We start from the raw sequence: 27,981 nt of genomic DNA, 5'->3' as shown, positions 1-27,981 counted from the left end.
CTGTCTGTAAAAGAAATTAATAATGAAGTTTAAGCCATTGGGGTAATACTCCAGACTTATAAACAATCAAATGAGATTGAAACTTCAACCAAAACAAAACAAACAATTTCAATAAATTTAAAAAAGTGTTCAACTGACAGAACGTGTACAAAGTATATATCGCTCATTTACTCACTGGCATAACTCAAAAAATGCGTTTTCTGAGTTAGCAATTTATATTTTTTCTAAGACTTCCACTTTATCTTGTGTCAAATTTTCATGCTGATATCACTAAAACTCATCGAGTTACAGCTCATTTACTACGGGTTTTGCATAATTCAAAAAAAAAAGTTTTTTGAGTGTATGAAAACACTAATACACTTCAAATCATGTTTGATCTTGCATAGAAATTTAGCACTGATATCTGGCCCAATATGGTCCAAGAAGTTATTTTATTTTTTGTGTAATAATAGTTTTGAGTTGGAAGGTCAAAATTCAATAGCGTTTTTCTCGAAACTAGATTATTTGAAATGTGTTACTCTTTGAGTAAATAAGCGATATGAGCTTAAAGAGGACACATCATTCTGTGAAAACTCTGTTCCATGCTGTTCCCTTTTCTATTACACCAAATTTTGAATTTCTCTAAAATTTAAAAACTGAGGAAAAATAAAATAGCTCACTTCCTGTAAACGCTACGGAAATTTAAACGATTCTTAAAGGCAACGATCCTGCCTTCCTAATAAAAAAACAATGAATACAATGTATGTCATAGTTTCCGAGAAATAGATATTTCTTTCTCCAGAAATTTGCGAAAATTGCATATTTTCCAAAATTGTGGAAAAATTGTCGTCTTTAGGAGCACGCCACGCCCACAACTTCCAATATTTTGACCTAATTTTCTTGGTTTCCTCAGTTTCAATATGTTTACTATAGTATCCTATATTGAAATTAACAAAAAATTGGGGTTTTGCCCAGGAAAATCGTTTCCTGAACCACTGTGCGTCGTAAGCATTCCTACAGCAGAGGTGGCAAAATACCCTTCAGTAATGTTGGCGACATTTCCTGAGTATTTCAGCCATGTATAACTTCTCTACAAAGTGGTGTCTTAAGACACGCCGTTCGGACTCGGCGATAAACAGTAGGTCCCATATCATTGAACTAATATTAATCGGGAGGGAAGTCTCCCTTCAGGGATGGTTGTGGAACAAATATATAATGAGCACGATAACTTACGAAATAAGTATCCTATTTGATCGAAACTTTGCCCATGGTAAAATTTCTTCCAAATATATATTAATTTCGGAGGGTCTACAATATAGACTCTATATCGGCCAATATTTTCAGATATGCTTACACTGTGATCACTTAGCTTTTTATTCTCCCCAACCGCCATGCTGTAACAATTTTACTCGCTGTTCTCATTGCAGCGTCTTACTTGGTTCTGAGTTTTCTTCTCATTTTCGCGAAAATCATTTCAGCGTCAACCCTCCTCTTACTGCAGCAACTCGCCCTACGCTTTAATCTGTCTTTTCTACCTACTCTATATTGATTTAATTTCATGTTTTTTTGTTCTTCAAAATTAAAGGTCCAGAAAAATAAGAATTTCAAATGTTGCCAATCAATCGGCCCATAAACTAGTTTTTTTTTCGGAAGAAATTTTCCTTTCCCACTTTCTTGACGGCAGGCAGCAATTTTCCTTTACTCTGGCAATAAAAAAGAATGTGGTACAAAAAGAAATCCACACGTTGTTCTTCGTTTTTTTTTCTTTTTGTTTTTTTTTTTTTTTGAAATGAACATAAGAAGTCGTAAATAGAATTTGTTAACAGAAATAACTTCGAACAATTGTCGGCATAAACAATTGCATGCAAACACATACAAACACACGAAACGATTTTAAAGGATTGAAGAAAGCGCCACTCGCATAACGAGAAAGAAAGGCCTGGCACAAAACTGAAGAGTGATGGCCAGCTGATGACCAATGTTGTAGGAAAATAATGTATGTATGTGTGTGTGTGTGAAAAGGTAGAGAAAGTTTTCCCAAAAGTAGGTGGAAACGGAACTGATGTTTTGCTGCTTGAATTTGTAGTTCTTCATAGTCCTTATTATTGCTTAAGTTCAAAAAGTGTAGTTGCACCATTGTTGTATGTAGTTGTTGTTCTTATTGTTGAAATTGTTGTTGTGTTCAACGTCATAGCAGCCGTATATCGTAATGACGTTAGGTTCTCTTCACTTTGTTGGTAACTGAATGAGCAAACTCAATGAAGTGCATTTTAGCATGCAAAATAAGTTTTGAAATTGCTTCGTAAATAAATGTGATTTAAGTTTTGAAAAGTCTACACTGAATTGGTACAGTTGTGGCAATGTGAAACGACAAATGGGGAATCACAAGAGTAGACGTTGAAGTGATGGAATTTTTACCGGTTGGATTTATTTCGCATATGATGGATAAACATGTGTCCTGTCCTGAGATGGCAATTTTCAGTTTTTGTTTCTCTTCACAAACACTTTTTTATGAACCATCCGGAATAGTATCTGCTTAATCAGTTTATAAAATCGGATTTGTTGGTCTAAAATGTTTTAGCATATCTACGAAAAAACATTTCAACACCCTGTTCACTTAAGAGTTTTGTGTTGTGTTCGTAGATTGTTCCATGGCCCAAAAAACGAATCATTTTGTACATTTTATTGCTTTTCTATGGCATCCTCTGATATCCGGTATTGCTGCAAAGCGAACAATTTCCCAACCACCTACAATTTCCTTTGCCATTCCGTTTCGTCTGAAACAGAGGCCAACACGTAAACTGTTAAATATACGATTTGCACGTGAAACCTTTCAATTGTCGGCAAATGGTAGTGGCCAAAATGAAGAAAGAATTTGTACACACAACACCGACACCAAAAGTTACAACATTTTGGACAAAACGAATAGCACTTGCCTCAAAAGACACACAGAACTACAGCAATGAGAACGAAAAAATCCAAAATTGCTATATTTTCTATTGAAATTATTTATTGCTTTTCATTTGAGTCCTGTTTGCCCTGCCACGAAGAATAATTTCAAATAAAGCAAGTATTTTAAAAATGTGTCGAAGTGTTTGAAAAATATTGGCATATTTGTCCACAAGACGGGACGTCTTAAGGACGCAACAAAAAGAAAAGGCGTAAGGGAAAAATTAATATCCAGTTAGGGCAGGCTAGTTTAAGATCCATCTGGATGTCCCTTTTCTATCTCTGCAACGACATTCATGCTAAATCTCAATAACATGCCCTCTTTGTGGTATTTTGTTGATCACCAAGAGGCAGGCCTACGTTTCCTTTCTCCCACCCTAAAATAACCCTCAAAGCCTCACATTTATAATTTTCAACATTTCTCAACATAATTAAAACTTGTTAAAACTTTATCCTGGTCCATATGTGTTTGGCCGTTTTGTGATAATTTCTTTTTTTTTCGTTTCCGTATTAAAATTGAAACCCACCACATGTTTTAACCATAGTTTTGAACATAGTTTTCCTCTTTGTATAAAAAACCGCAAAATTATCCTAAAGACTTTTTCTATAACTACACAAACACACACACGCAAGCTGGTAAACACAAAACATGAGAAACATTTTAATTTACTTAAAACTCAAGATAAACTTTTTTCTCTCCGGTAGTAGTGGTAGTTGACTTTAAGGTTTCACCTAGGACACAAAGAAAAATATAAAGCAATCTAGAGAAGGGAAGAAGATACTATGAGAGCAAACCACATGGAATTGTTGTTACATACAAGTTACCTCTTGGACAAAAACACGTAAAAACTTTTTTGAAAAAAAATGTAGAGACAGAGAAGAAGAGAGAGACTGTTTTAGTAATACGATGAGTTAGTTAATTGAAAGAGTGAACTAAGAAAAAAAAAAAACAAAGTTTAATTATAGAATTTTGGAGCCATAATCCCCAAATGAGTCTGTATTGTGTAATAACCAGAGGAAGCCACATAATCGTTTACCAAAAAAAAAACTCTACTCAACTTCACACTTGAGCTCATAAAAGTGTTAATTTTCAAATTACCCCCAAAGTATGCTTCAGTGTTTAACTACTCCACAAAGTGTAGAGTGCGCAATGAGAACTATTGCAGCAGCAGCACTATGGCTGCGAAAGGTGTTGCTGTGATTGAGGTTAATTAACAGGTCCCTTCATTAAATAGCAAAATAAAGAAAATATTTTTAAATACGAAAAAAAATCTATAAAAACACAATCCACCACATACAGGCGTGTTGGTTCTCACACCAACATAATAGAAGCAGTAAAAACAACAACAACAACATCGTCGTTATTATTATTAATATGTTTGTTAGCACCACAAATTTGTGGTTTTCACGGAACTTGTAATTATAAACACACGCCAAAAATTATGTTACAAAACTCTGATGACATGAAAGTGAAAACCACAACAATGTGACACATAATATAGCGAGGCAAGCAACCATAACCACCAGGGCCACAAAGAACACCATTGTCGTCCAGGCGTGTATCTAAACTAATGTGACCAAAGCACCCAATGACGTTGAGTGGAGTAAGCATTTCCTAAATCAGTTCTTTTTTATGGTAATATTGGTAATATTACAACAAATAAACAACAACAGCAACAATGTTGTCACCTCAATATAAGTCATATGGTTATGGGAATATATTGGCTTGTGGCCAATCATCCAATGGGACACTGCAGACAAAATGATTAGAGTGGAAATTTTGCAACGATTTTAAATTTTAAAATCTATGTTGTATTTAGTGGTGAGGGTCAGTACTAAATTCGGCTGTACATGTTTTATCGAGTATTACATACCTATGGCTTAAAAAAAAAATGCCTTACTCGATTGATTGTTACTTTGCAGGTGACGAAAAAAATTAATAAGAACTACAAAATTGTACCAAAAATACAGTTTAAGACCAGCACTTGGATCATTTTGATTTTTTTGCAGAAGATTGTCCTCGCGGTCAGTGCATACTTCCTGGGATAATTGGCCAAAAACTCTACAAAACCCCTGCCGGCACCAACAAAAATTACTGATTGACAAGACTACATACGAAGTGAATATCCGATTTGGCTGAAACTTTATACATCGTAAATCTTCTTTCAAAATAGCATCAGGATCCATGAAGGTATATATCGGACAACAGCTTTGGATACCTCCCTCACACATGTTCAAAATTTGATTATGTGCAGCTTAAGGACCGTTTTGAAGATTTTACCGAGGTACCTTGTGGTCCTATTTACGGTGATAAAATGCTTTTCGTGGCCAAATCCATGCAGAATGACATAATGGTCCATAAGCTTAAAAAAAATCCTACGGTGATTAACACAAATTGTTGGTGTTGCAATAAGTCGTGACTCACATTTGTCTACCCTTACTCTAAAATTTAAATGCAGTTAAAGAGTAAATCGGTCAACTCCTTCCGGTACCTCCTACCTCACAAAAGGATTGTTCAGAATTGTTTTGTGATGTGTGTGATTCTGATCGTTCCAATTGTACGTTCAGACTTACGAAATCCATTGGATTTCAAATGTAAATTCCATATCGTAAACGTCAAATAAAATTCACCGACGAAGATTTTTCATGTATGCGCAATGGAATTGACGTTTGACCACCTAAAATTTTTGGGGAAAAGGATTTTGGTTGTGATAACGGCTACTGTTCTTAGATTAAAGTCTCAATTCTGATATTTTTTAATTGTTATATTAAGCTATCGACCGACATATAATAGGATAATCCTTGAAATAAATGAAAATAATTCGAAATTTTATCGAAAAATCATCTTGACAGATGAGGCATCTGCATCTGGGCTCGAAAAACCGAAGAGTTATTGCTGCCCAGCCTTCCATCGTCAGCTTGCAACTGCTTGGTCCAGTTTATGGTCAGGCGGGGTCATTGGACCTTACATTTTTGAAGATGAGGTTGGATCAACAGATACGGTGAATGGATTGGACTATTGAGAAATGATAAATGCTTTTTTAGGATCGGATTTTTATGGAAGATATACAAGAATTTTGTCAATCTACCATTTAAAGTCAATAACTTATCTCATTCTCTTTATACCCTCAGCCTTTAGGCTTTGATACGACCAAAAATGTGCCTCATCGAAATAATGGGTTTAGACCCCAAGTTAGTTTGGACGAAATCGCGTTTGGACGCACATTAGAAATGCACGCTGCATCTATAAATACATTATGACGCCGTGCACACACACGTTGCGCCGATAATGGAAAATACATATTTTATTATCGACCCTTCGCTATCTTTACTATTTTGGGTACGACATTTGTTCCATTATTTATGGCCGACAGTTGATTATTTTTAGACATAGATTCTTAGACGACATGCTTACAAAGAAATCTACCTGACTCTATTTACACAGAAAAGAGTCTTCTACAAAATTCACCATTCTCCCCGCCTTAAAAGATCCTAATCTTTTAACTGTTAGGACAGGACATTGAACATTTTCTTGCTTACTACCTGACTCCATTTACATAGACTAATTTAGATACAGAACTAAACAGTTTCTGGTCTTAAGCAATCTAATTCTTTAACTAAAATGTATGTATGTTATTTTTTACTAAAGAGGAATATTATCATAATCCTTATCATAATGTAATATTTTTCATTACTTATTTTCTAAGTTAATAATAAACAACATATAAAGAATTATAATGACTTAATTCTAGGTGATGGCACCCAACACCTTCAGCAACCAGTATGGATGATGACTTCTTTTCCCTCGATGAAAGACGTGGTAAATCCATTTTCTTCTTGGAGGATTCTTCTCGGCACTAGAACTTTCTTCATTAATTATACGATGATTGGACACATGACGTATAATTCTACGCTTGACACGATCTGCATTGGCAACTTCTTCATTGGCAATATATAGTGTTGTCTTTATGTTTTCTCCACTTTTCCATTTTCGTGGCTTCATCATTATTTTTGTTGGTGGTTCTTGTGCTGTATCCGTTACAAACCTTTGAGATACGGTAGCACCGCCATCGATTTGCACTTCATTGGTACATTTCTGTTGTTCCCTTGCTTTAGGATCACCTTTGGAAATTTCGACGTCATATTCTCTGCTAGTTACAGCCCATTCCGTTTGGCTACTAACTTCTTCGTCATACAATAGTTTTTCGTAGACAACACTTTCTTGTAGCTGTTGTAATTCAGCGTCCACTTTGGCAATCTCAGAAGCGTGGCGTCTTCTTTCATTGGCGAGCAATTTTTCCAAATCACAATTTCGGCCATTCAATGCAGCATTTGTAGATTCCAACTTACTAATGCGAATATACAGGCTTTCAATATTTTGATGAGAGACATCTAATTCTTCGATAGCACGTGAAGCTGCAACGGGCTCACGATTGGCTTCTGCTTGGAGATCCTTAATCTTTTGCTCGTACTGCATTTTCATTTTACGCATTTTTCCTTCGTGTTGTTCACGCAACTCTTGCAACGACTGTTGTAATATGGTCTCATATTGTTTACAAAGACGCTCATCCACCACACTGATTTCAAGTTGGTGGCTAGAATACATTTCATCAATTTCTCGCAAATGGTTCTGCTCCTTAAACGTGAGTTCATCGCGTAGACTTTGAATGCGGTTTTGCAACTCAGTACGGATCATAGATTCAGCGTTTAAATATTTACGAGCTTCGTCCAATTGTTTCCGTAGACACTCCGATTCTTTCTGCACTTCACCAAGTTTTTCCACAGCCTTTTTTCGATCAGCATCTGCTTGATACTTCACGCTAAGGTCAGCAGCTCGGGACTCATACTTTCGAGCCTTTTCTTCAGCAACTTGCCAGTCCTTGGATTTGTACTCCAAATTGGACTTAAGTTTTTTATTTTCGTCTAATAATTGATTTACTTTAACTTTCAACATTCGCGAAACATCACCGCATACGTTTTCATTCTTAGTTTCCGAAGTTTCTTCGACACTCCCCTGTTGAGAGTCTATACTACCTGGAAAACTCTGCTCAATTTTTCTAATTGAACTACTATCTACCTGTCTATTTAACCCATTTCCCATTGATTTTGTCATCATTTTTTATTCCCACCTTTTTAGGTGCTACTCTATAAATGTTCCCACTTCTTACTATGTGGTAACAAATTTTTAGAAAATGATAATTTTCTGTAAAGAAGTCTTCTTTCCTACAGCCTCCAAATATAGCACGTACTGTGACGATAATGACTTATAACATTCTGCGATGCCTTCTACTTTTGATAAAACAGCTCTCTTAATCTTCATCCCAAAATTAAAAGACGCATCTGTTAGGCGCATTTGCAACCCAATCTGTGGCGGACCTGATTGGAACAGTACGGACTTCTTTCCAGACTCTTCCGATGAACTATTTAAGGTATTCACCTCAGCTATAAAGTTTACATTATCAAGACGTGGCACTTCTATGGGCACAAACAAACCCATTTCCATGCCTTCCTCTATTATTTTCACAGCATATTGCACTCCCACAGCGAATACGCAATGATCGTATGGTACTTTTCCCATACGTCGGAGCTCCCTTTCGTTACCTAAAAAATCCTTTCTCGCTTCCGTGAAAGAACTAACTATTTCGAAACACTTTTCCCTAGTTTCTTTGGCTACACTGTTTTGAGCAATTTTGCTCATTTGTAAATATATGGACACTATATACTCGCCCAACATCCTTTGATGTTGGATGAATTCTTCGAAATTCATTTTCGCGAGCTATTTTTTTTTTTGTCACTTTATTTTTTTTTTTTTCTAGCTATAAAATTGGCCTAACACAATCTTTGCTTCGACTGTGCGCCTTCTATAACCTAACGAATAAACCTAACGTAGTCACTTTCGACTACGCGCCTACTACGTTATAACACTACGCGTAAACTAACACACTTTTCTTTCTTAAAAATGTGAGCCTACCACGTCACTACACTTAACACGAATAAACTACACAAATTTCTTTTTTTTCGAAACCGCGAGCCTATCACGTCGGGGGTCACCAAATGATGAGACGACTCCTAGTCTCATCACAAATGCACCAAAGAAACCAAAGGAAAAATAACCTAAGAGAATGAAAACACCCGCGTTAGCGATGTTGTTCGTTTCGTTGCTTTAGAGAGACTTATTCTTTATTTACATTCTACCTTAAAACTAAATCTTATAATCTAACAATAACACACATACACATACATTCCGTTTGGACGCACATTAGAAATGCACGCTGCATCTATAAATACATTATGACGCCGTGCACACACACGTTGCGCCGATAATGGAAAATACATATTTTATTATCGACCCTTCGCTATCTTTACTATTTTGGGTACGACATTTGTTCCATTATTTATGGCCGACAGTTGATTATTTTTAGACATAGATTCTTAGACGACATGCTTACAAAGAAATCTACCTGACTCTATTTACACAGAAAAGAGTCTTCTACAAAATTCAGCAGTGCATTCATTGATATGAGAGAAGTCTCCCTTTTCCCTTCTGGGATGTTTGTGGAACAATATTAACATTATTTTCAGGCATAGATCGGGTTTGAATATTGACCATATCGCTCCACTCCTTCGGTTACCTCCCGCACAAAATTCGGAAAAAATGAAGTTTGTCCTTTACGATAGTAAATTTTTTTTCGGGGCAAGTCATTACATCCTGTGATATTAGCCTAAAAGCTCCAAAGAAACCTTGACGCACCAACTAAAATGGCAAATTCCCAAAATAACTTTCGCATGGAGTTTCTGATTGGTGCAAACTTTGCACATCGTGTTATTTCATCAAGTCATGTATTAGGTTGGAATATGGACTATATCTTTCCCGTCCTTCGGGTACCTCCCACACAAAAGTTTGGGAAAGTGCAGCTCATCTAGAATCGTTTTGAATTTTTTTCGAAAAAATTCTTATTGCTGGGCCTGATAGGACGGCTCATTTTTTCGAGGGCAAGTTCATACTTCCTGAGATAATGACCCAAAGTTTACAAAAAAGCCTGCCGGGGCCAACTTAATTAGTTGGGTAGTACTCAAGATAACCCTCGAAGGGAGAAACCGATTTGGTCCAAACGTGGTACATCGTTTTATTCCTTCCTTTATTATCGACTACATGGGACCACTCTTGCGGGTACCTCCCACACAAAGTATAAGACTAGTTAAGAACTTTTTAGTACATCGCAAAAGCATTTGAATGCTCCTTTAGGCAGTTTAAGCCTCGAGACAGTGCAAATTTTTCGGAAAATGTCGATAAATGACGATGTGCTAGAAAAGTTGACCAAAAGAAATATTCAAGCGTTCTGATGCAAAAGTTCTATCGTGTTGATGTTCAACGAAAATACCGTTGGTTCCTTTGGGTCACTTCGTTTTTTGTTTGTTGAATCCCAGAAATTCCAAAATAATTTACAAAACCAGAAAATAGTCTTTATTGATAACTAAAAGAAAACAGAATGAATATGCAAAAAATTATAATACACAAAAGCTAATATGTTGACAAAAGTTTTCAATGAAGACATGATTGAAAATTATTTGAATAATTAGTAGTTTTTATACCCTACACCACACTGTGATAAGGGGTATTATGTCTTTGTGCATTTGTATGTAACATACAAAAGGAAACGAAATAGACCCATAGTTCCTTTTGGGGATATTCATATAATCACTTTCTGAGTCGATTTATGCATGTCCGCCCGTCTGTCCGTCAGTCCATGTATTTTTGTTCGCAACGTACAGGTCGCATTTTTTGTCCGATTCAGCTGAAAATTGGGTACTACAATTTTTTTAGCCATAGGAAGAACGCTGTTGCTTTTGGTGAAAATCGGTTCAGATTTGGATGTAGCTCCCATATATATTTTCGCCCGATTTCACGTATTTGCTGCACCAAACACGCTATATACGTCCGATTTTGATGAAATTTGGAATGTTAGACTGAATTCAGTCTAGAAATAGGTGTGCCAAATAATATCGAAATCGGTTCAGATTTGGATATAGCTCCCATATATATTTTCGGCCGATTTGACGTATTTTCTGTACCAAACACGCTATAAATTTCCGATTTCGATGAAATTAGGAATGTGTGACTGAATTCGGTCTAGAAATAAATGTGCCAAATTATATCGAAATCGGTTCAGATTAGGATATAGCTCCCATATATATTTCCGACCATACACGCTATATAAGTCCGATTTCACTGATATTTGGAATGTGTGACTGAATTTGGTCTAGAAATAAATGTTCCAAATTATATCGAAATCGGTTCAGATTTGGATATAGCTCCGATTTATATTTTACATATTCACAGTGGTGTAGGGTATCAATAGTCGGACCCGCACGACTTTGATCCTTTCCTTACTGGTTTTATTTCCAACATTCACTCGCTCCTAATTTTCTTCTCCTCTAAATTTTTAACGAATTCTTTCAGATCTTCTTTGGGTAAACTGCGTCGTATTATGAAACTATTTTGATGTTCAAATGGTTCGTTAGTTCTTTGCATAGCCGGTTGAGACTTTTATGAATTTCGATGGGTTTCCACTGATGCCGTTGGAATTAAAGCTTGATTAAATAGTTTTATACATTTGGAAGGGTTTGAGATGTTGGGTGGTGCGAATAGTGGTGAGCGTCTATGGCGCGTTTCTTCTCTTGAATTTTGATCTGCCTGAATATCTGGAATTATTATGTCAATATCGTCATAATTACGTTGTACATGGAATTGTTGATTTAAATTGTTATCAGAGCTGGCTTCCATTCTGCTTTTTATTTGATTTTGATGCCGTCGGATTTCTCCCTGCGCTGCATTTACCAAATACATAAGATTTCCCATTCTTCCTTTTACTTCTCCTTCCATTCAGCGCTTCTTACTAGAAAAGTTACCATTGCAGTTAAAATTGTACGAGGCTGTCGATTGTGAAGAAATTCAGCAGGGGACTTGCCTGTGTGTGGGTTTGGCGTTGATCTGTACGTCACCAAATACTTGTATAATGCCTTTTCCTGGTTCGGCTGCTCTTTACTAATCTTGGTGAAATCTGTCTTAAATGTTCGAACAAAACGCTCAGCTAATCCATTCGAAATTGGGTGAAACGGAGCAGTCGTCAAATGTTCAATAGCGTTTGCTTCACAAAATCTTTGAATTCCGCTGACGTGAATTGTGTACCATTCCCACTCACAATGACTCACAATGGTGCGTGGAAAGCCTTCAATTGCAAAAAAGCTTTGCAATGCTGCTATGGTTGATGCAGAAGCTAATATGTTGACAAACGTTTTCAATGAAGGCATGATTGAAAATTATTTGAATAACAAGTAGTTTTTTTATTTCCAACATTGTTTTATAGCGGTAAATGTTGTAAAAAACGGGGTGAAAAAATTGTCATGTTTAAACAGGCATAATTTCTTTTTTTCACAACGCATTTCTATTGATCCTTTTTCCTTTTGAACATGCTATTATTTTTTTAAATCAGTTAACAAGTGGCTAAATTATTGTGGTTGAAGTGTGAAAAACGCACAATAATAGACCGAAAATCTCAATATGCCAAAATATCCAAAAAACTTGGATAAAAACCTACAAGTCAGAATCGGGATGCTCGATTTTCACCTTAGACATATGTATGTTCTAGTAGACTTTTTTGCTCAATACAATCCCAGAAATTAGAAACGCAACTCGCCCATTAAGGTTTTTTCCTTCCATACAAATCGTCCCGGCTTAATAAGGGATTATTTTTGAATGGGACCCCTTTTAATCGTTTTTACTTCTTGCTGTTAGTGGATATGTGGTCGCATAACAACCGGTGCTTGTTATTGATTTTCTATTTTTATCTACTTTCAATACAGGATGGACATATTAATTTTCCAAGGTAGATTTTATCCCAGAATATAATTACATGACATATTATCGACAATATTTCAGGGACACACACTGATACCACAACATTTCATTAACTACCCAACTAACTTCCAACCACCACAGAGCACAAAATCCTGCGGCGAAATAACTGAAAATAGCCACATTGCAATAGCCAAGCAGGGCGTTGGTGGTTGTTTGTTTGGGTTGTGCGTAAGGAAGGCTGTGGGGCACATGTAAGCTCTAAGTTTTATGCAATGTTGAATACCCCAGAGATATTAGTGTACTTCTATAATTATCCAAAGGTTTCCAGGAATAGAACACACGTCTGCCATTAACGCACTAAAATTCAATTAAAGGCTAGGAAAAGATTGTTTTTTTTTATTACAGGCCTATGAGATTTTTTTTGAGGTTGCTAACACGGAAGCTTTTATGACTAAATTATATGATTTATTTTACAATTATAAGACTCTTACATACGCTTATCAAATAAACCATATTGCTTAAATGAAAACTAACACCTAAAAGAATGTCACAAATGCCTGCTTTCGTTACAGCCTAAACGTATGCTATGTCTATAAAATTTCAAATTAACTCACTTTTGGTTTGAAATCAATACATTTCTTCGACATATCTAACCTGTGGCAATATCAATTTTGAACACCTTGGCCAATTGATGTGTGGTACCTGTGTAGGTAGAGTTATCTAGGGAGAGAGGAAGGGAGGTAGGAATGGGGCAATCAATAGTCCAAAGCGCAATAAAACGTTATTGCCTTCATTTATGTTGAAGGAACACCATGAAAATGCAGCATTTGTTATTATAATTAGCCATAACCCAAACACATACACAATTGTTAATGCTACTCATATCAGTGTGTGCGAGCATAAATGAAAGGTAATTGTGGTTGGTTATTAAGGCCATCTACGGAGCAATTAGTTTGTGGCCTATAAAGAATATGCACAAAATGCCCAAAAGGATCTGAAATGTTTGTTCCAAGTAAGGCCTTAATTAAGAAAATCTTCAAATATTTATTGACAATTACAAATGAGGTAAATATTGGTGATTGTATTAAATTCAAAGTACAAAATTATGGCATATCTTAAGGATTTCCGTACGTGTTATAACATGCTATTGCATACTGAATGGCGGCTGTAGGAAAGAAAATGAAAATGAAGTTCATGTTTATGACCAATCTTAGAAAGTTGTTTTTATTTACTACAGTGGGAAAAAAACAATACGTTTTCCCTCTCGAATATCAGAGACAAGGCATTATCACGTCCAAAACATTCATTGACCTTTTCAGGAAATAAAAAATACAAACAAAAGCCTTTCCCTTCATTTCCAAGACTCCCTACGGTTGTGAGTCATAAATATTAGTCTGTTGTGGTCCTGTTTTTCTTAACACTTTATAGAGATTGCAATGGCAAATCCCTTATCCACTAAGAGTGGTACCTTTTTTAGAAAAAAATAAGTGTTAGGGTTAAACTTTGTTCCGCATATAAATACTTAAAACAATATTCGTCTCTTCCGATCATATAAAAATCACATAAACATTTGCGAGATTTAACCTCATTGGGTCCTATGAAAAACCTTTAAAATATTTGTAAGATTTTTTTCCGTTTTTGGGAGATATGAAAATCTTTTTACGCTCATCGGATTCTATGAAAAATATTCAAAAATAACATGTCTTTGTCCTGTTTGGTCCTATAAAAAATCTTATTTCATCTTTTATCTCTGGAAAATTTTTGAAAAAATCAGGGGAGTCCTTTAATGAAAAATATTACAAAACCGTCCATGTTTTTGTTATTTTTTCTAATTTTCGTATATTTTCTATTTAAGCATTGTGAAAAATCTGAAACACATACATTCGTGTTCTCTTTGATTGCTTTGAGTTAATTCTTTACAATTTGTTTTGTCCCCTCTTGGATCCTAAAAAATCGCATAATCAAAAACATTGTTGTTTCAAAACTACAGTCTGATGCGACAACCCTACTTCACATTCCCTTAAGGAGTATAACAGAACATTTAACGCTTAGAAATATACCTAAACAAAACGTTTCCGTTTCGCTTTCCCAACAATCAACTCACAACACTCTTCGGTCAACCAACGCGAGAGCTGGAGATATTGTATGAAAGGATTTCCACTTGTTATTGTTACAAAGAAGATGAAGATAGAAAATATACAAAAAAATATAAAACAATGGAAGAAATAAGTAGCGGGTTTTCATTTTCTCAATTCACAAAAGAAATGAGGACTTCTTCCACAGATGTAAAAGGTTGGTAAGCTGTTGTACTAGACTAACCGAGGATGTGTGTGAAAAAAGTTGAAGTTGATTTTCCTGTTTAAGTGAAACAACGCTTGATTTTGTTGTATTGTTTTTGTAATGTCAGTCATGTGCCAAATACAAAATAACAAAAAAAAAAAACAACAACGAAGAAGCTTTAGATAAGTCTAGTTTTCATAGAGATAATCAGATGTAATGCGAAATTTAACTTTGCCAACCAAATGATGAAAAATATTTTGTATAAAAATTTATGTGAGGATGAAAAAGGGTAACTAATATGTTTAATTAAAAAAAAACAAGAAAAAATGTAACTGTAGACTTTACCGACAGCATGTGACATAATGCACAGAAGAAAAGCTAGAACAAGGTTTTTCTAAAGCATTACTTTTTTATGAGTACTGCGAGAATTATTCGAAATAAAGTTTAAAATTTAACTAGGAACATCTCTGAACCTTTTCTCAAGGGCGTGGTACAAGAAGAAATGGACCAATTTAGTCTATCTTCGAATTTGACAGAACGATTACGATGTGCAAAGATTGGTCGAAATCAAGGACTCGCTTTAAGAGCTATTGTTGGTTGCCGTAGAGTTTTACAGCTTTGGGCCAATTATCATAGTCAGCACGGTCTTACCCCCGATATAAAATATACCTTCGTGGTATGAACCGTGAGGACTACTTACTGTAATAATTTCAAAACGATTCCAAACATGTCTCTCAACTGCACATTTGCCAAACAATTTTGAAATTTTGTGTGCGAGGTACCAAACGGAACGGTTGGACCAATTTCAATCACTATTTTCGAAAGTTGTCATACGCATTATAACTTTTGGACCATACTCGTTATATACCCGGAGGAAATATTACGACGTGCAAAGTTTGAACTAAATTGGTTAAAACCTTCGAGAGTTATCGTGCGCACATTTTAGCAAACAATTTTGAACTTTTGTGGGGGAGGTACCCCAAGGAGTGGAACGATATGGCCCATTTTCGATATTAAAATTATTCGTGCGCCCCAGCCAAACAGACGGTCGGAAACAGATTCTATCAAACACACTGGCCAACTAAAACCGTTATTTCGGCGAGGCACCTTTTCATCGTACCAAAGTGTAAATACCCTCTTAATTGACTATTTACCTGGAAGTTTTAGTGCTGAAATAAAATTGGGAAGATTTAAATTAAAGGAACAGACAATCAGAGGATATTAAAAACTTACAAACTCGCTGATGTTCATTACCACAAATACAACAACTTAATTACTTACTTAGCTGGCCCATTACAGAACATTTGTTCCATAGGCCGAACTAAGAAAAGATCTCCATTTCACTCTATTTTTTGCTTCGCACTCTGGAATACCGCGCCTTTTCATCTCATCATCCACTTGTTTGCGCCATCTATTCCTTGGCCTGCCAATTCTGCGTGCATCGCCAAGCGGTCCGTATTTATACGCCTTTTTAGCGGGTTCATCATCGCTCATTCTTATGATATGGCCTAGCCAACGCAATCGCTGCATCTCGATACGTTTAACTATATTGATGTCGTTGTATAGCAGATACAGCTCGTGGTTCATGCGACGTCGATATTCACCGTCAACGCAGATTGGTCCGTAGATCTTTCGAAGAATTTTTCTCTCAAACACACCAAGCACTACCATGTCTGCTTGCGCAAGTACCCAGGCTTTGGAACCATACATCAGCACCGGTAGTATCAGTGTTTTGTAGAGCGTTATTTTTGTTTGACGAGTTGTGGCTTTGTTTTTAAAGTGCTTACTTAAGCCAAAGTAGCATCTGTTGGCCAAAACAATTCTTCTTTTTATTTCACAACTGATGTCGTTTGTTGTGTTTACGGCGGTGCCGAGGTATACGAAGTCTTTTACTACCTCAAAATTATAGGAACCAACTTCAACAGTTGGTCCGATCTCAATGGACGCATTGCGCGTCGACACCATCAGCTTGGTCTTCTCGCCATTTACCGCCAGACCCACTTTAGCAGATTATCCTTCGACCTTCATATAGGTATCGGTTACTTCTTTTACTGATCGTCCCATGATGTCTATATCATCAACATAAGCAAGTAACATGTGGCTATTGGTGTAGATTGTGCCACTTCTTTTGACGTTTGCCTCTCGTATAACCTTTTCTAGCAGGATGTTGAAAAGGTCACGAAAGGCTGTCTCCTTGCCTGAAACCTCTTTTGGTACAAAACTCCTCGGAGAGGTTCTTTCCTATTTTAACTGAAGATCTTGTGTCAGTTAGAGTCATTTTACAAAGCCGAATAAGCTTTGCGGGAATACCAAATTCAGACATTGCTTGGAATACCTTTGAACGTAGCGGGCTGTCGAAGGCTGCTTTATAATCGACAAAAAGGTGGTAGGTGTCGATCTGCATCTCTTGGGTCTTCTTCACGATTTGGCGCAAGGTAAATGTCTGGTCAATGGTGGACTTGCCAGGTCTAAAGCCGCATTGGTATGGTCCAATTATTTCGTTGACCATGGGCTTTAGTCGTTCGCACAATATCCCTGACACTATCTTGTATGCGATAGGGAGAAGACTTATGCCCCTGTAGTTGGAGCATAAAGTCTTATCTCCTTTCTTATGGACGGGACACAGCATGCTCAGGTTCCAATCGTCGGGTACGCTTTCTTCCTGCCAGATGGAGCTAACTAGCTGATGCATACACCTTATCAGCGTGTCGCCTCCGGTTTTAAACAGGTCGGCTGGTAGGCCATCAGCTCCTGCTGCCATATTATTCTTCAGCCGGTTCATTGCTGTCTTTACCTCATCTTGGCCGGGTGGTATACATTCAGTACCATCTTCAGGGATTGGATCTGTGGTATCATCGTCTTCGCTACTATTGGATACCAGCAGATTGGAGAAATGTTCCTTCCATATCCAGAGCACGCTATCTGTATCTGTTACCAGATTACCTTGCTGGTCTATACAGGAGGATGTGCCTGTACCACAGCCATCTGTTTGATGTTTCACTCTTTGGTAGAATTTTCGGACTTCATTCTGCCCCTGTACATCTCGATTTGTTCACACTCCCGCTTTTCCATCTCTCTCTTTTTCTTGCGGAAAAGACGTTTCTCCTCTCTCCTTTTCTCCCGATACCTCTCTCGTGCGCTACGCGTTGCTACTGATTGTAAAGTAGCCCTATATGCCGCATTTTTCTCTTCGGTAGCAGCACGACACTCCTGGTCATACCATGGATTCCTTGGTGAAGGTCTCTGGTATCCAAGTACTGATTTTGCGGCTGTTTGCATGGAGTGGGCAATGTTTTGCCATTGTCCTGATATGTTATCGGGACGAGGAGTGCTTTGATTTAGCAGTTGGGCCAGTTGAGTGGAATATGCTGTGGCTATCTGTTGTGATTGCAGCTTACCGATGTCAAACTTCCGTGTTGTGTCTGTTCGCACTTTGTTTGCTACGTTTAAACGGGTGCGTACCTTTGCTGCAACAAGGTAGTGGTCCGAATCAATGTTTGCGCCTCGGAACGATCGTACATCCAACACGTTCGATGAATGTCTTCCATATATCACAACATGATCAATTTGATTTCTTGTTTTCTGATCTGGAGACAGCCAGGTGCCCTTATGAATATCGAGATGATTAAATCTGGTACTGCTAACTACCATGTTTTCTGCAGCTGCAAAGTCTATCAGCCTCATACCATTGTCAGATGTTTCACTGTGGAGACTGAATTTCCCGACTGTTGGGCCAAAGATATTCTCCTTTCCAATTTTGACATTAAAATCGTCTAGTATAATTTTAATGTCATGGGCAGGGCAACGGTCATAAGTTTCTTCTAAGCGCTCGTAAAAATATCTTTGGTCTGTTCGTCCTTGTCTTCAGTGGGAGCGTGAGCGCAAATAAAGCTGATGTTGAAGAATTTTGCCTTTAATCGAATTGCAGCGAGTCTTTCATTCACTGGGGTGAAGCTGGAGACCAGATGTTTTAACCTCCGACAAACTACAAATCAGCAACCAAACTCATGCTTTGTGTCATGGCAGCTATAATACAGTGCGTCACCTTTAGGTGTTGTTGTGACGCCTTTCCCAATCCATCGTATTTCCTGTATGGCAGTAATATCGGCCTTGTACTTTTCAAGTACGTCTGCCAATGCGAAGACTGCATCTTCTCTATAAAGAGTGCGAACATTCCAGGTGCAGATTCGCAGATCATGGTCCTTAAAACGTTTGCGGGGTTCGTCAACTTTAGAGGGGTTTGTTTTTCTTTTCTTTCGTTTTTTCATAGTAGGCTGTTTTTACTAGGGAAGGGTTACTAACCTGACGTCCAAACCCATGTTTTTAACGTTCTTATGAGTGAACGCGCGGCACATGTTAGCTCACTACCTTTAACGGGTGTTAAAGGCAGTTCCCCAGGTGACACCACGGGGAGGTCAGTGTCCACTTTAGATGAAAGAGGAACCAAGATAAATCCTGGGCGTTGCCATGTTAAAACCGGTCAGGACCGTTCCTTGGTATCTTCCATCCCATACGTCACCCACACAAATACAACAAAAAATAGTAAATATCCGAAAAAGTAAAAATGAATTAGACGGTTCTGCCGAAAGACACTTGTGTATCTTCAGCGTACCATTTTCAATGGCAGGCATTTAAGCCGATGCTACGGAGTTCAACCGTTGTATAAAGTGAAGTCTTGTCCGGGCCTCCATCACAACCTTTAGGGTGGGACGTGGAAAAGCTAACAATTGCAAGATGGTGGCACGACGAGTTCTTCATATACCAATCCAGGACTTTGTTTCCCAATAGCTATTTACTCCGACATTTGGTATCAATTTTGTCGTATATTGCAACTTAAATCTGTAGTTTTCATTCTGAAAAAAACAATCAAGTGAAAAATTTCTCCATACTTCGTCGCACATTAGAATGTCCACTTAACGCCATTGACTTCTTCATTAACGGAATGGAATAAAGCATCATTTAATTATCTAAGCTAATAGACCGTAATTTATTTGATAAACATCCATAGTAGAAGCTGTTGTTGTGCTCGACTTCCTGTCATAGGTATAAAAAAAATTCATGAAAATAATGGCATAATTTTTTATCTGATCTTTCTGGCACAAAACTGAAATAGTTGAATAAATTTAATTTTATTAATTATATGGCATTGTTGTTGTTGTTATGCTATGTTTTTCTTTTAGTTTTTTTTTTTTTTTTTGTGGTGCACTATGCTCTATAATACCGCTTAATGACCTATAAATGGTATTTAATAATGTTTATTAAAAGCATTGATGGTCAATTAATTTATAAAATTCTGCACACACAAAAAAACAAAGATAAAAACATGTGCTTATACATAATTAAAATAGAAGAGTGGTAATTAAATACTATAATGGTATTTGTAAAGATGTCATATGAGCTTTAAACTATGTAGTTGTGTGCTTTCAAAGGGGATTAAAATTATTCCGTACTAAAAAACAAAACAAAAACGGGTTTGTAGTAGAAAGATGGTATGCCACAGTTCAATTAATTTCAATATATATATTTTAAAGTTTTTGTGAAGACCGCTTTAGAAGCATACACTGCCTTATTTAATTGTCCCCCCCCCAGTTTTTAACCAGAACAAACCTAAAATACTCTTCCCACCCATTAAGTGTTTAAGCTGATCCAACCCCCTTCCAAATAAAATTTAACTTTAATTGATTTCAATCAAATATCAACTACTTTTGTAGAATTCTTGGAATATCAAATACTGAATTGCCGTGCATGGATCTAATCATTAAACACAATTTAATAGTTTTGGTAATCCAATTTCCATTAACCTCCATACATATTTAATTTGATTTTTTAAAAACCGTTCCATTTGCCGATAAGCCTTTAACCTTAAATCGTATGTATATTAGAAAATATGCCTATTCTATTTCATCCATTGTTTGTTTCATTCATTTATAAATATCCGCTTCCGTTTATTTCCCCCCATTATTGTTATACTCGCATACACAATTTGCAATGTTGAATCTTTTAAACGGAAATTGTACAATTTAAAATAGATTTATTTATTTATTTATTTTTGTATCAGTGACTAGGCCAACAAGTCGCAAACATACATTTAAACAGTTAATGCAATTATGCATGTAATAGTAAATTTATAGTTTACTTTAATCGATTACCACTTTCAGTTGACAATACATAGTGTCAATGATCTGTAAAAGACATTAATGCGGGGAAGAAAAAAATCTTTGAAATATATTAGTTTATATTCCAGAGGATACGTGCTGATTAGTTATATGTATATTGAGATCAATTGCTCATTGAAGTTCTTGACATATTGGTACGATTAAACAAAGAAAGTGTCTCTATAAATAGTCACGTTACCTTGCATACAGAGTTCGGTTATTGGTATACCACAGAAGACCTAGAACACTGTGTCAAATTCTACCATAATCCACAAGTTAGCTACATATAATTATTTCACAACAGAGAAGATACATAACAACCTTGTAGCGTATGCGTACTGACAACACTCATACGCCTCCCCATAGCTGGTTCTGCTGGGTATTGTCTACATTCATAACAGGGGATTTTGACGCGATCTTTCACACCTCTAACAAAAAACAAAAGCTATATGACATGTTTTTTGATAAGAGAGACGAATATTTATCAAGGCATGGTTTAACATTTGAGAACACCAGTGGAAAATTGATTATCACGCATTCATTATACCCTACACCACACTGTGGTAAGGGGTATTATGTGTTAGTGCATTTGTATGTAACATGCATAAGGAAAAGAGATAGACCCATAGTTCCTTCTAGGAATATGCATAAAATCACTTTCTGAGTCGATTTATGCATGTCCGTCCGTCAGTTCGCAACGTACAGGTCGCATTTGTTGCCCGATTTGGCTGAAAATTGTGCAAGATAATTTTTTAGCCGTCGGAAGAAAGCTATTGCTTTTGGTGAAAATCGGTCCAGATTTGGATATAGCTCCCATATATATTTTCCTTCGATTTGAGGTATTTGATGCACCAAACACACTATATCTGTCCAATTTTGATGAAATTTGGAATTTACGACGGAACTAGGTCTATAAATAAATGTACCAAATTATATCGAAATCGGTTAAGATTTGGATATAGCTCCCATATATGTATATTTTCGGCCGATTTGACGTATTTGCTGCACCAAACACGCTATATACGACCGAATTGAAATTGTGTGACTGAATTCGGTCTAAAAATAAATGTGCCAAATTGTATCGAAATCGGTTCAGATTTGGATATAGCTCCCATATATATTTTCGCCCGATTTCACGTATTTGCTGCACCAAACACCATATATCTGCCAATTTTGATGAACTTTGGAATGTGTGACAGCATTTTGTCTAGTAATAAGTGTACTACGAGTATATTATATAGAACTCAGTTCAAATTGATATACATACATGTATATCACCTATATTTTACATATTCACAGTGGTGTAGGGTATCATGCAGTCGGCCCCGCCCGACTCTGATCCTTTCCTTACTGGTTTTTAGAATATTGTTGTTTTGAGAAAACTGAATTTGTTATTTGTATTGTTGTTTTGATTTTTTTTTTTCAAAATAGACTGGCTTATTATTGTGTTTTAATATTTTAAAAGAACTAATTTATTACACTGTGCAACAAAATGGATGTGAAAGTCTGGGGCACGGAAAATTCCTCTTGGGGAAGAAAGGCCTTGGTGAGTATATTCGTTACAGAACATACAAAAACACAGTTTTTTCTGAGCAAACAGGGGTAAATGTAAAAAAATGATTATGAAAACGCGACAAAATTGATTAGTTGTAAATGAGAACCGTACCTAAAAAATGAGCGCCATTTTTGCAGAACATTTGCAGAAATTTTCTCCACTAATAAATTTTTTGTTTTAAAATATTAGAACAACAACAATGGGATTAAGGCAGACTATTTTGAAAACAAATTGCAACAGATATCCCAATTAAAAACTCCATCAATGTTGTAAAATTTAATTAGGTCAAAATTTTAATTCATTCCCTCAAACGTCACTACTAAGAAACAAAAAGCGAGAAATCAATAGGATTCTTCTTTTCCGGGACCCCCATCAACACCCAAAATTTGGTGACGATCCGATCAAAATTGCGACCTGTAGCGTGATTATTAGGTTTAGATAGGCAGACGGACGGAGGGACGGACACACATAAGCTTTGTTCCATAACTTTTTAATGGTAAAAGAGAAAAGTTGCTCCAAATTGCTCTCTCATGAACATTTTTACCAGAAAAGTAAAGGAACGGAAAATGGTAGATCTGGTAGCAATGTCAAAAAGAAACATAAAAAATCAATTTTCTTCTTTTATTTCACACTTTTTAATTTTGTTTTGTCAGCGTTCGACTTTTTCTTCTGTTTTTCGTTCATTTTTTTCTTCATTGTGAAATAATCGTCAAACAAATGTCGAAAAATCAGTTCTACCATATTTTACCTGCAGAAATTTGTCTGGTAGCCTGTGGTAGAAGAGAAAGGCATATGTAATCTCTCCTCTCTCACTCTCTTAAAAATTGCTGCCAGTTTTACCACTTTTTGGGGTTAAGGAACGCTTTGCAGGTTAAAAATTGTAACAAATGGTAAAAATGGTAACCTCAGGCAAGTAAAGAAACACAGCTATGGCCAGATCGACTCAGCTCGTCGAGATATTCATTTTGGTATATATACAAAAGTATGGGTCTAAGACCATTATTTCGATGCGTTACAAACTTTTTGGCCAAAACCAACTTATAATACCCTCGCCACATTGTTGTGTAGGGTATAATGAGTACTGCGAGAATCATACAAAATAAAGCTTAGGGTGCCACCGTGGTGCAATGGTATGCACACCCGCCTTGCACACAGAAGGTCGTGGGTTCGATTCCCCGGCCAGGCAACATCAAAACACTTTTCAACGGTGGCAAAATACCCCTCAGTAATGTTGGCGACATTTTCTGAGTATTTCAGCCATGTAAAACTTCTCTACAAAAGTGGTGTCTTAGACACGCCGTTCGGACTCGGCGATAAACTGTAGGTCCCATATCATTGAGCTAATATGAATCGAGGTGCACTCATTGATATGAGAGAAGTCTCCCTTGTCCCTTATGGGATGTTTGTGGAACAATTATTATTATAAAGCTTAGAATTTACCAAAGAACAGGTCTTAAGCCTTAATACTTGAGCATTTGTGGGGAGATACCAGATGAAGTGGACTGTCATACTCCATCTTCGAATTTCATTTAAGTTTGGCGGAACTATTACTGTGTGCAAAGATTGGACAAAATCGAGGACTTAACTCCGATAAAAATTATACTGTCGTAATACGATCGGCGAGGGGAGCCACCGTGGCGCTGTGGTAAGCACGTTCGCCTTGAAATCAGATGATTGATGATTTTTTGGAGCTTTGGATCAGCTTATAGCAAGAAGCATGAACTTTCCCACGAAAAAAATGCCTTAAACTGAACACGAACCAAAAATTTGTGTGGGAGTTACTTGAAGGAGTAAACATTCAGACATTCCAACCCCCTCTAATATTCACATATGTACATACTTAGTATAGTAATTGTGCTAGAGCGCAACAAACTATTCATTGAGTGTTTTTGTAATTTCCATTTGACTTCATTGGTAATGCATATGCAAATTAAATATTAAATATATAATTTAATTGTGTATGTGTGTGCACAAATTACGGACTGCATTAATTTTTCATTTAATAAAATAACATAATTATAATTAAATATTCTTGGTATAGAATTCTAGGAACACAGTATGTATTTATTTATTAGCAATGTATTTGAATATGCATTTTTACTGTAAATGGAGAATTGTGATGGCTTAAACAGTTGCGGGAAAGTAAACAATGACAATTGCATATGTAAAAATTGGGATTTTCTTAAAAATTAAAAAGTTTCCACTTAATTGGTGTTTGTTCAGAACATCACTTGAGCATTCAATTAGAAAACCAAATAATTATGTTTACTACAAAGTACATAATACATTTATTTCTTAATTCAGTTGTTGTCCTTATGTTGTTATTATTTTATCCTCCAAATTGAAAGATTTCTGAGCAATTTTTTTTATTTATTTTATTTATTCCTTTTTTTCTTTGCGAGAATAAGTATCAGTTAAATTTTGGTTAACATTTTACATCCACTACTGAGTTACTCTCATTTAATTTCTAAAACTAAAATCTACACTGGAATAGTAAGAAACTTCCACGCGCCTAAAAATATGCAATATTTGTTTATTTTGCCCCATTCCCAAAAGTAGACAAACTACCTGAAGCAACATGTTGTTTTCGAAAATTCGAATATACCACTCTCATCACTCTCTGCTGGGTAAATTTTCCCTCTCTTTTCGATTTTTGTTTAAAAATGCTCTCGATATCAAAGCGCACGCCTAAACAATCCTCATGTTGGGCAACATGTTGTCCTGACAAACAACATTCCTTCTCAATGACCGCAAAACATTCCACGACATTATAAAATGGATTTTGTTTTTCGACAAAAGTCTATGGAAGCAGATAATGATGATGGTGGTGATGACATCATTCATGGATTTTTACGAGACATTGTCATGTCGACAATGCTTAAAACATGGAATCCTTTCATCTTGTACTCAACAACAACAATAACAACATCGGCAGCAGCAACGTCAGCAAACCATTTATTATCAGTCTTCATATACGATTTTATGGCATATGGTAATGAGGTTAAAGTTCATTGTTTGAAATAAGGTTTCCAAGAAGAAGCTTTAAGAGGAATTTGCAAGAAAATATAATTCTAAAATAGTTTGGTTTTTTTTTCTTTAAAGGACAAGGTTAGTCAATATTTTGTGAAATCTAAAATATATTGATTGCAAATATTATTATTAGAATTTTCTTTAAATATTTAACGCAGTTTCTGTTTGGACTAAGAAAAAAGATTGATAATGAAAGGTTCCTACACAAAGTCAGTAATTTTCACTGAAATCTGTTTATTTATTGCCCTAGAGTCGAATGTAGATAGGTATAGAATGAAATTAAGCACGAAGAACCCTCATGCGGTGCTCTTGAAGCAACTTTAAATGGAAGGTACTTACACCTGAGAAGTTTTTGCGGATTCTGAAACTACAATGTTCATAGATGAGAAAAATCAAAAAACAAAAAAATCGCCGGAGCGCTTTTTAGGAGTTTTTTAGGTTTTCACGATTTTGCTTGGAAACCGCAAGTCCTATCGAAATAGGACTAAAGAAAATGTTGTGGCTATGAAAATCCTCTACACGATTGACCTTCATGATAATTTCGTAGGTTTTACCGTTATTCAGGTATTGAAGTTCAAATCGCGGTCAAAATTTACATTTTTAGGTTTATTTTAGGTATTCGCGATTTTGCTTGGAAACCGCAAGTCCTATCGAAATGTGGTAAAAAAATTATGTAGCTGTGAAAATTCTCTAGATTAGCGACCCTTATGATTTGTTCCTAGGTTTTACCATTTGTGAGATATATATATATGTTCAGGTCACATTTTTAGCTTTTTTGTTCGGTTTTCACGATTTGCTTGAAAACGGTAAGTCTTATCGAAACGGGACTAGGGAGAGTCTTTTAGCTGTAAAAATTCTCTACAAGATTTGCTCTCGTAATTTTTCCCAGGTTGTACCATTTTCGAGATATATAAGTTTAAGTTGGGAAATTGCAGTCATGGCACTGTTTTATAAGGAGACGACACAGTCAGTGCATTGTCTCAATTTGAACTTCTAAATCTCAAAAATGGTAAAACTTACGAAATTATCATAAATGTCAATCGTATAGAGTATGTTCATAGCTACAATATTTTCTTTAGTTTCATTTCGATAGGATAAAAAACCCCTACAAATTTCAACTTTAATCGCGATTTATTTAAAAAGCGCTCCAGCGATTTTTTTTTTTTTTTTTTTTTGATTTTTCTCATCTATGAACATTGTAGTTTCAGAATCCGCAAAAACTTCACAGGTGTAAGCATCTTCCATTTAAAGTTGCTTTAAGAGCACCGTGCCCGTGGCCTTCTTATTCATGCCACAAGGAAGAATGTAGGAGTATGACTTTAAAAGTCTATAGCAGAAGAAAGAAAGTGTAAGTAATTTAAAATGAGGGAAGGGAATTCGTTCAGATTTCGTTCCGATTTCGGAGAAAATGTCGAAAATAAATTTCCCTTCGAATATGCTAATGTTTTTCTTCCGATTTCGTTACGAATTCGTATCGATATATCGGAAACAAATTTCCCTTCGCACTACAACCACCTTTTGTATATATCTAACAAGCAACATTTTAGTTTGTTGTCGAAAAACAAAATGGTTGGTTATAAAATTCGCATATACATTTTTTTAATATTTTAAATATAATAATTCAAGCTAGTGCTGATAGACTCAACATATTCGTACTCAAAGTTTACATTGTTCTACTATAACTACAAAATAATAACAACAGTGAAAATCATTGGATATCTTTGAAATTATAATCTTCCAATAAAAAACATAACAAAGAAAATTTATCAATAAAAAAGAGGCATCAGATAAAAATATTTTCATTCGATAATCATACGAAATTATTCCAAAATCGTTCAGAAATCTTTACGAAAGTTCGGAAGGTACGCCAGATTATCGTACGACATTATTCCGAAATCGTTCAGAAATCTGTACGAAAATTCGGAGGAAAAAATTCCCATTCCAAATTTCCCAAGGATTTTCTTCCGATTTCGTTGCGAATTCTGACCGAAATCGATCCGATTTTGCTCCGACATTTCGTTCCGAAATTATGTCAACCACTTCATACAACTTTCGTTAAGATATCGTTACGATTTCGGATCAGATATCGGACGTAACGTCCGAATTTTGTTCCGATTTCGTTACGATATCGGTACGATTGGTTTGCTGGGTAAATACACATATGCAAACAGCAA

The 27,981-nt window shown here is 36.1% G+C and overlaps 1 protein-coding gene across 1 annotated transcript; it reads right to left on the bottom strand.

Moving 5' to 3' along the window:
* Window positions 1-6,676: 6,676 nt before the first annotated feature.
* On the bottom strand, window positions 6,677-8,044 carry LOC141396858 (lamin-C-like). The gene has a single exon (XM_073972533.1). It carries the CDS (start codon window positions 8,042-8,044, stop codon window positions 6,677-6,679), a length of 1,368 nt encoding a protein of 455 aa, XP_073828634.1.
* Between the last annotated feature and the right edge of the window lie 19,937 nt (window positions 8,045-27,981).

Source organism: Musca autumnalis, unplaced genomic scaffold (assembly GCF_047663935.1).
Source record: "Musca autumnalis isolate F117 unplaced genomic scaffold, ASM4766393v1 scaffold_3, whole genome shotgun sequence".
Taxonomy (NCBI): domain Eukaryota; kingdom Metazoa; phylum Arthropoda; class Insecta; order Diptera; family Muscidae; genus Musca; species Musca autumnalis.
Note: the sequence above shows the minus strand (reverse complement) of the source record. Positions and strands in the feature narration are given on the sequence as shown.

Bases quoted from the DNA above. Each gene is read 5' to 3' on its own strand.
- LOC141396858 (XM_073972533.1), bottom strand. From the start codon at position 8,044: ATGATGACAAAATCAATGGGAAATGGGTTAAATAGACAGGTAGATAGT.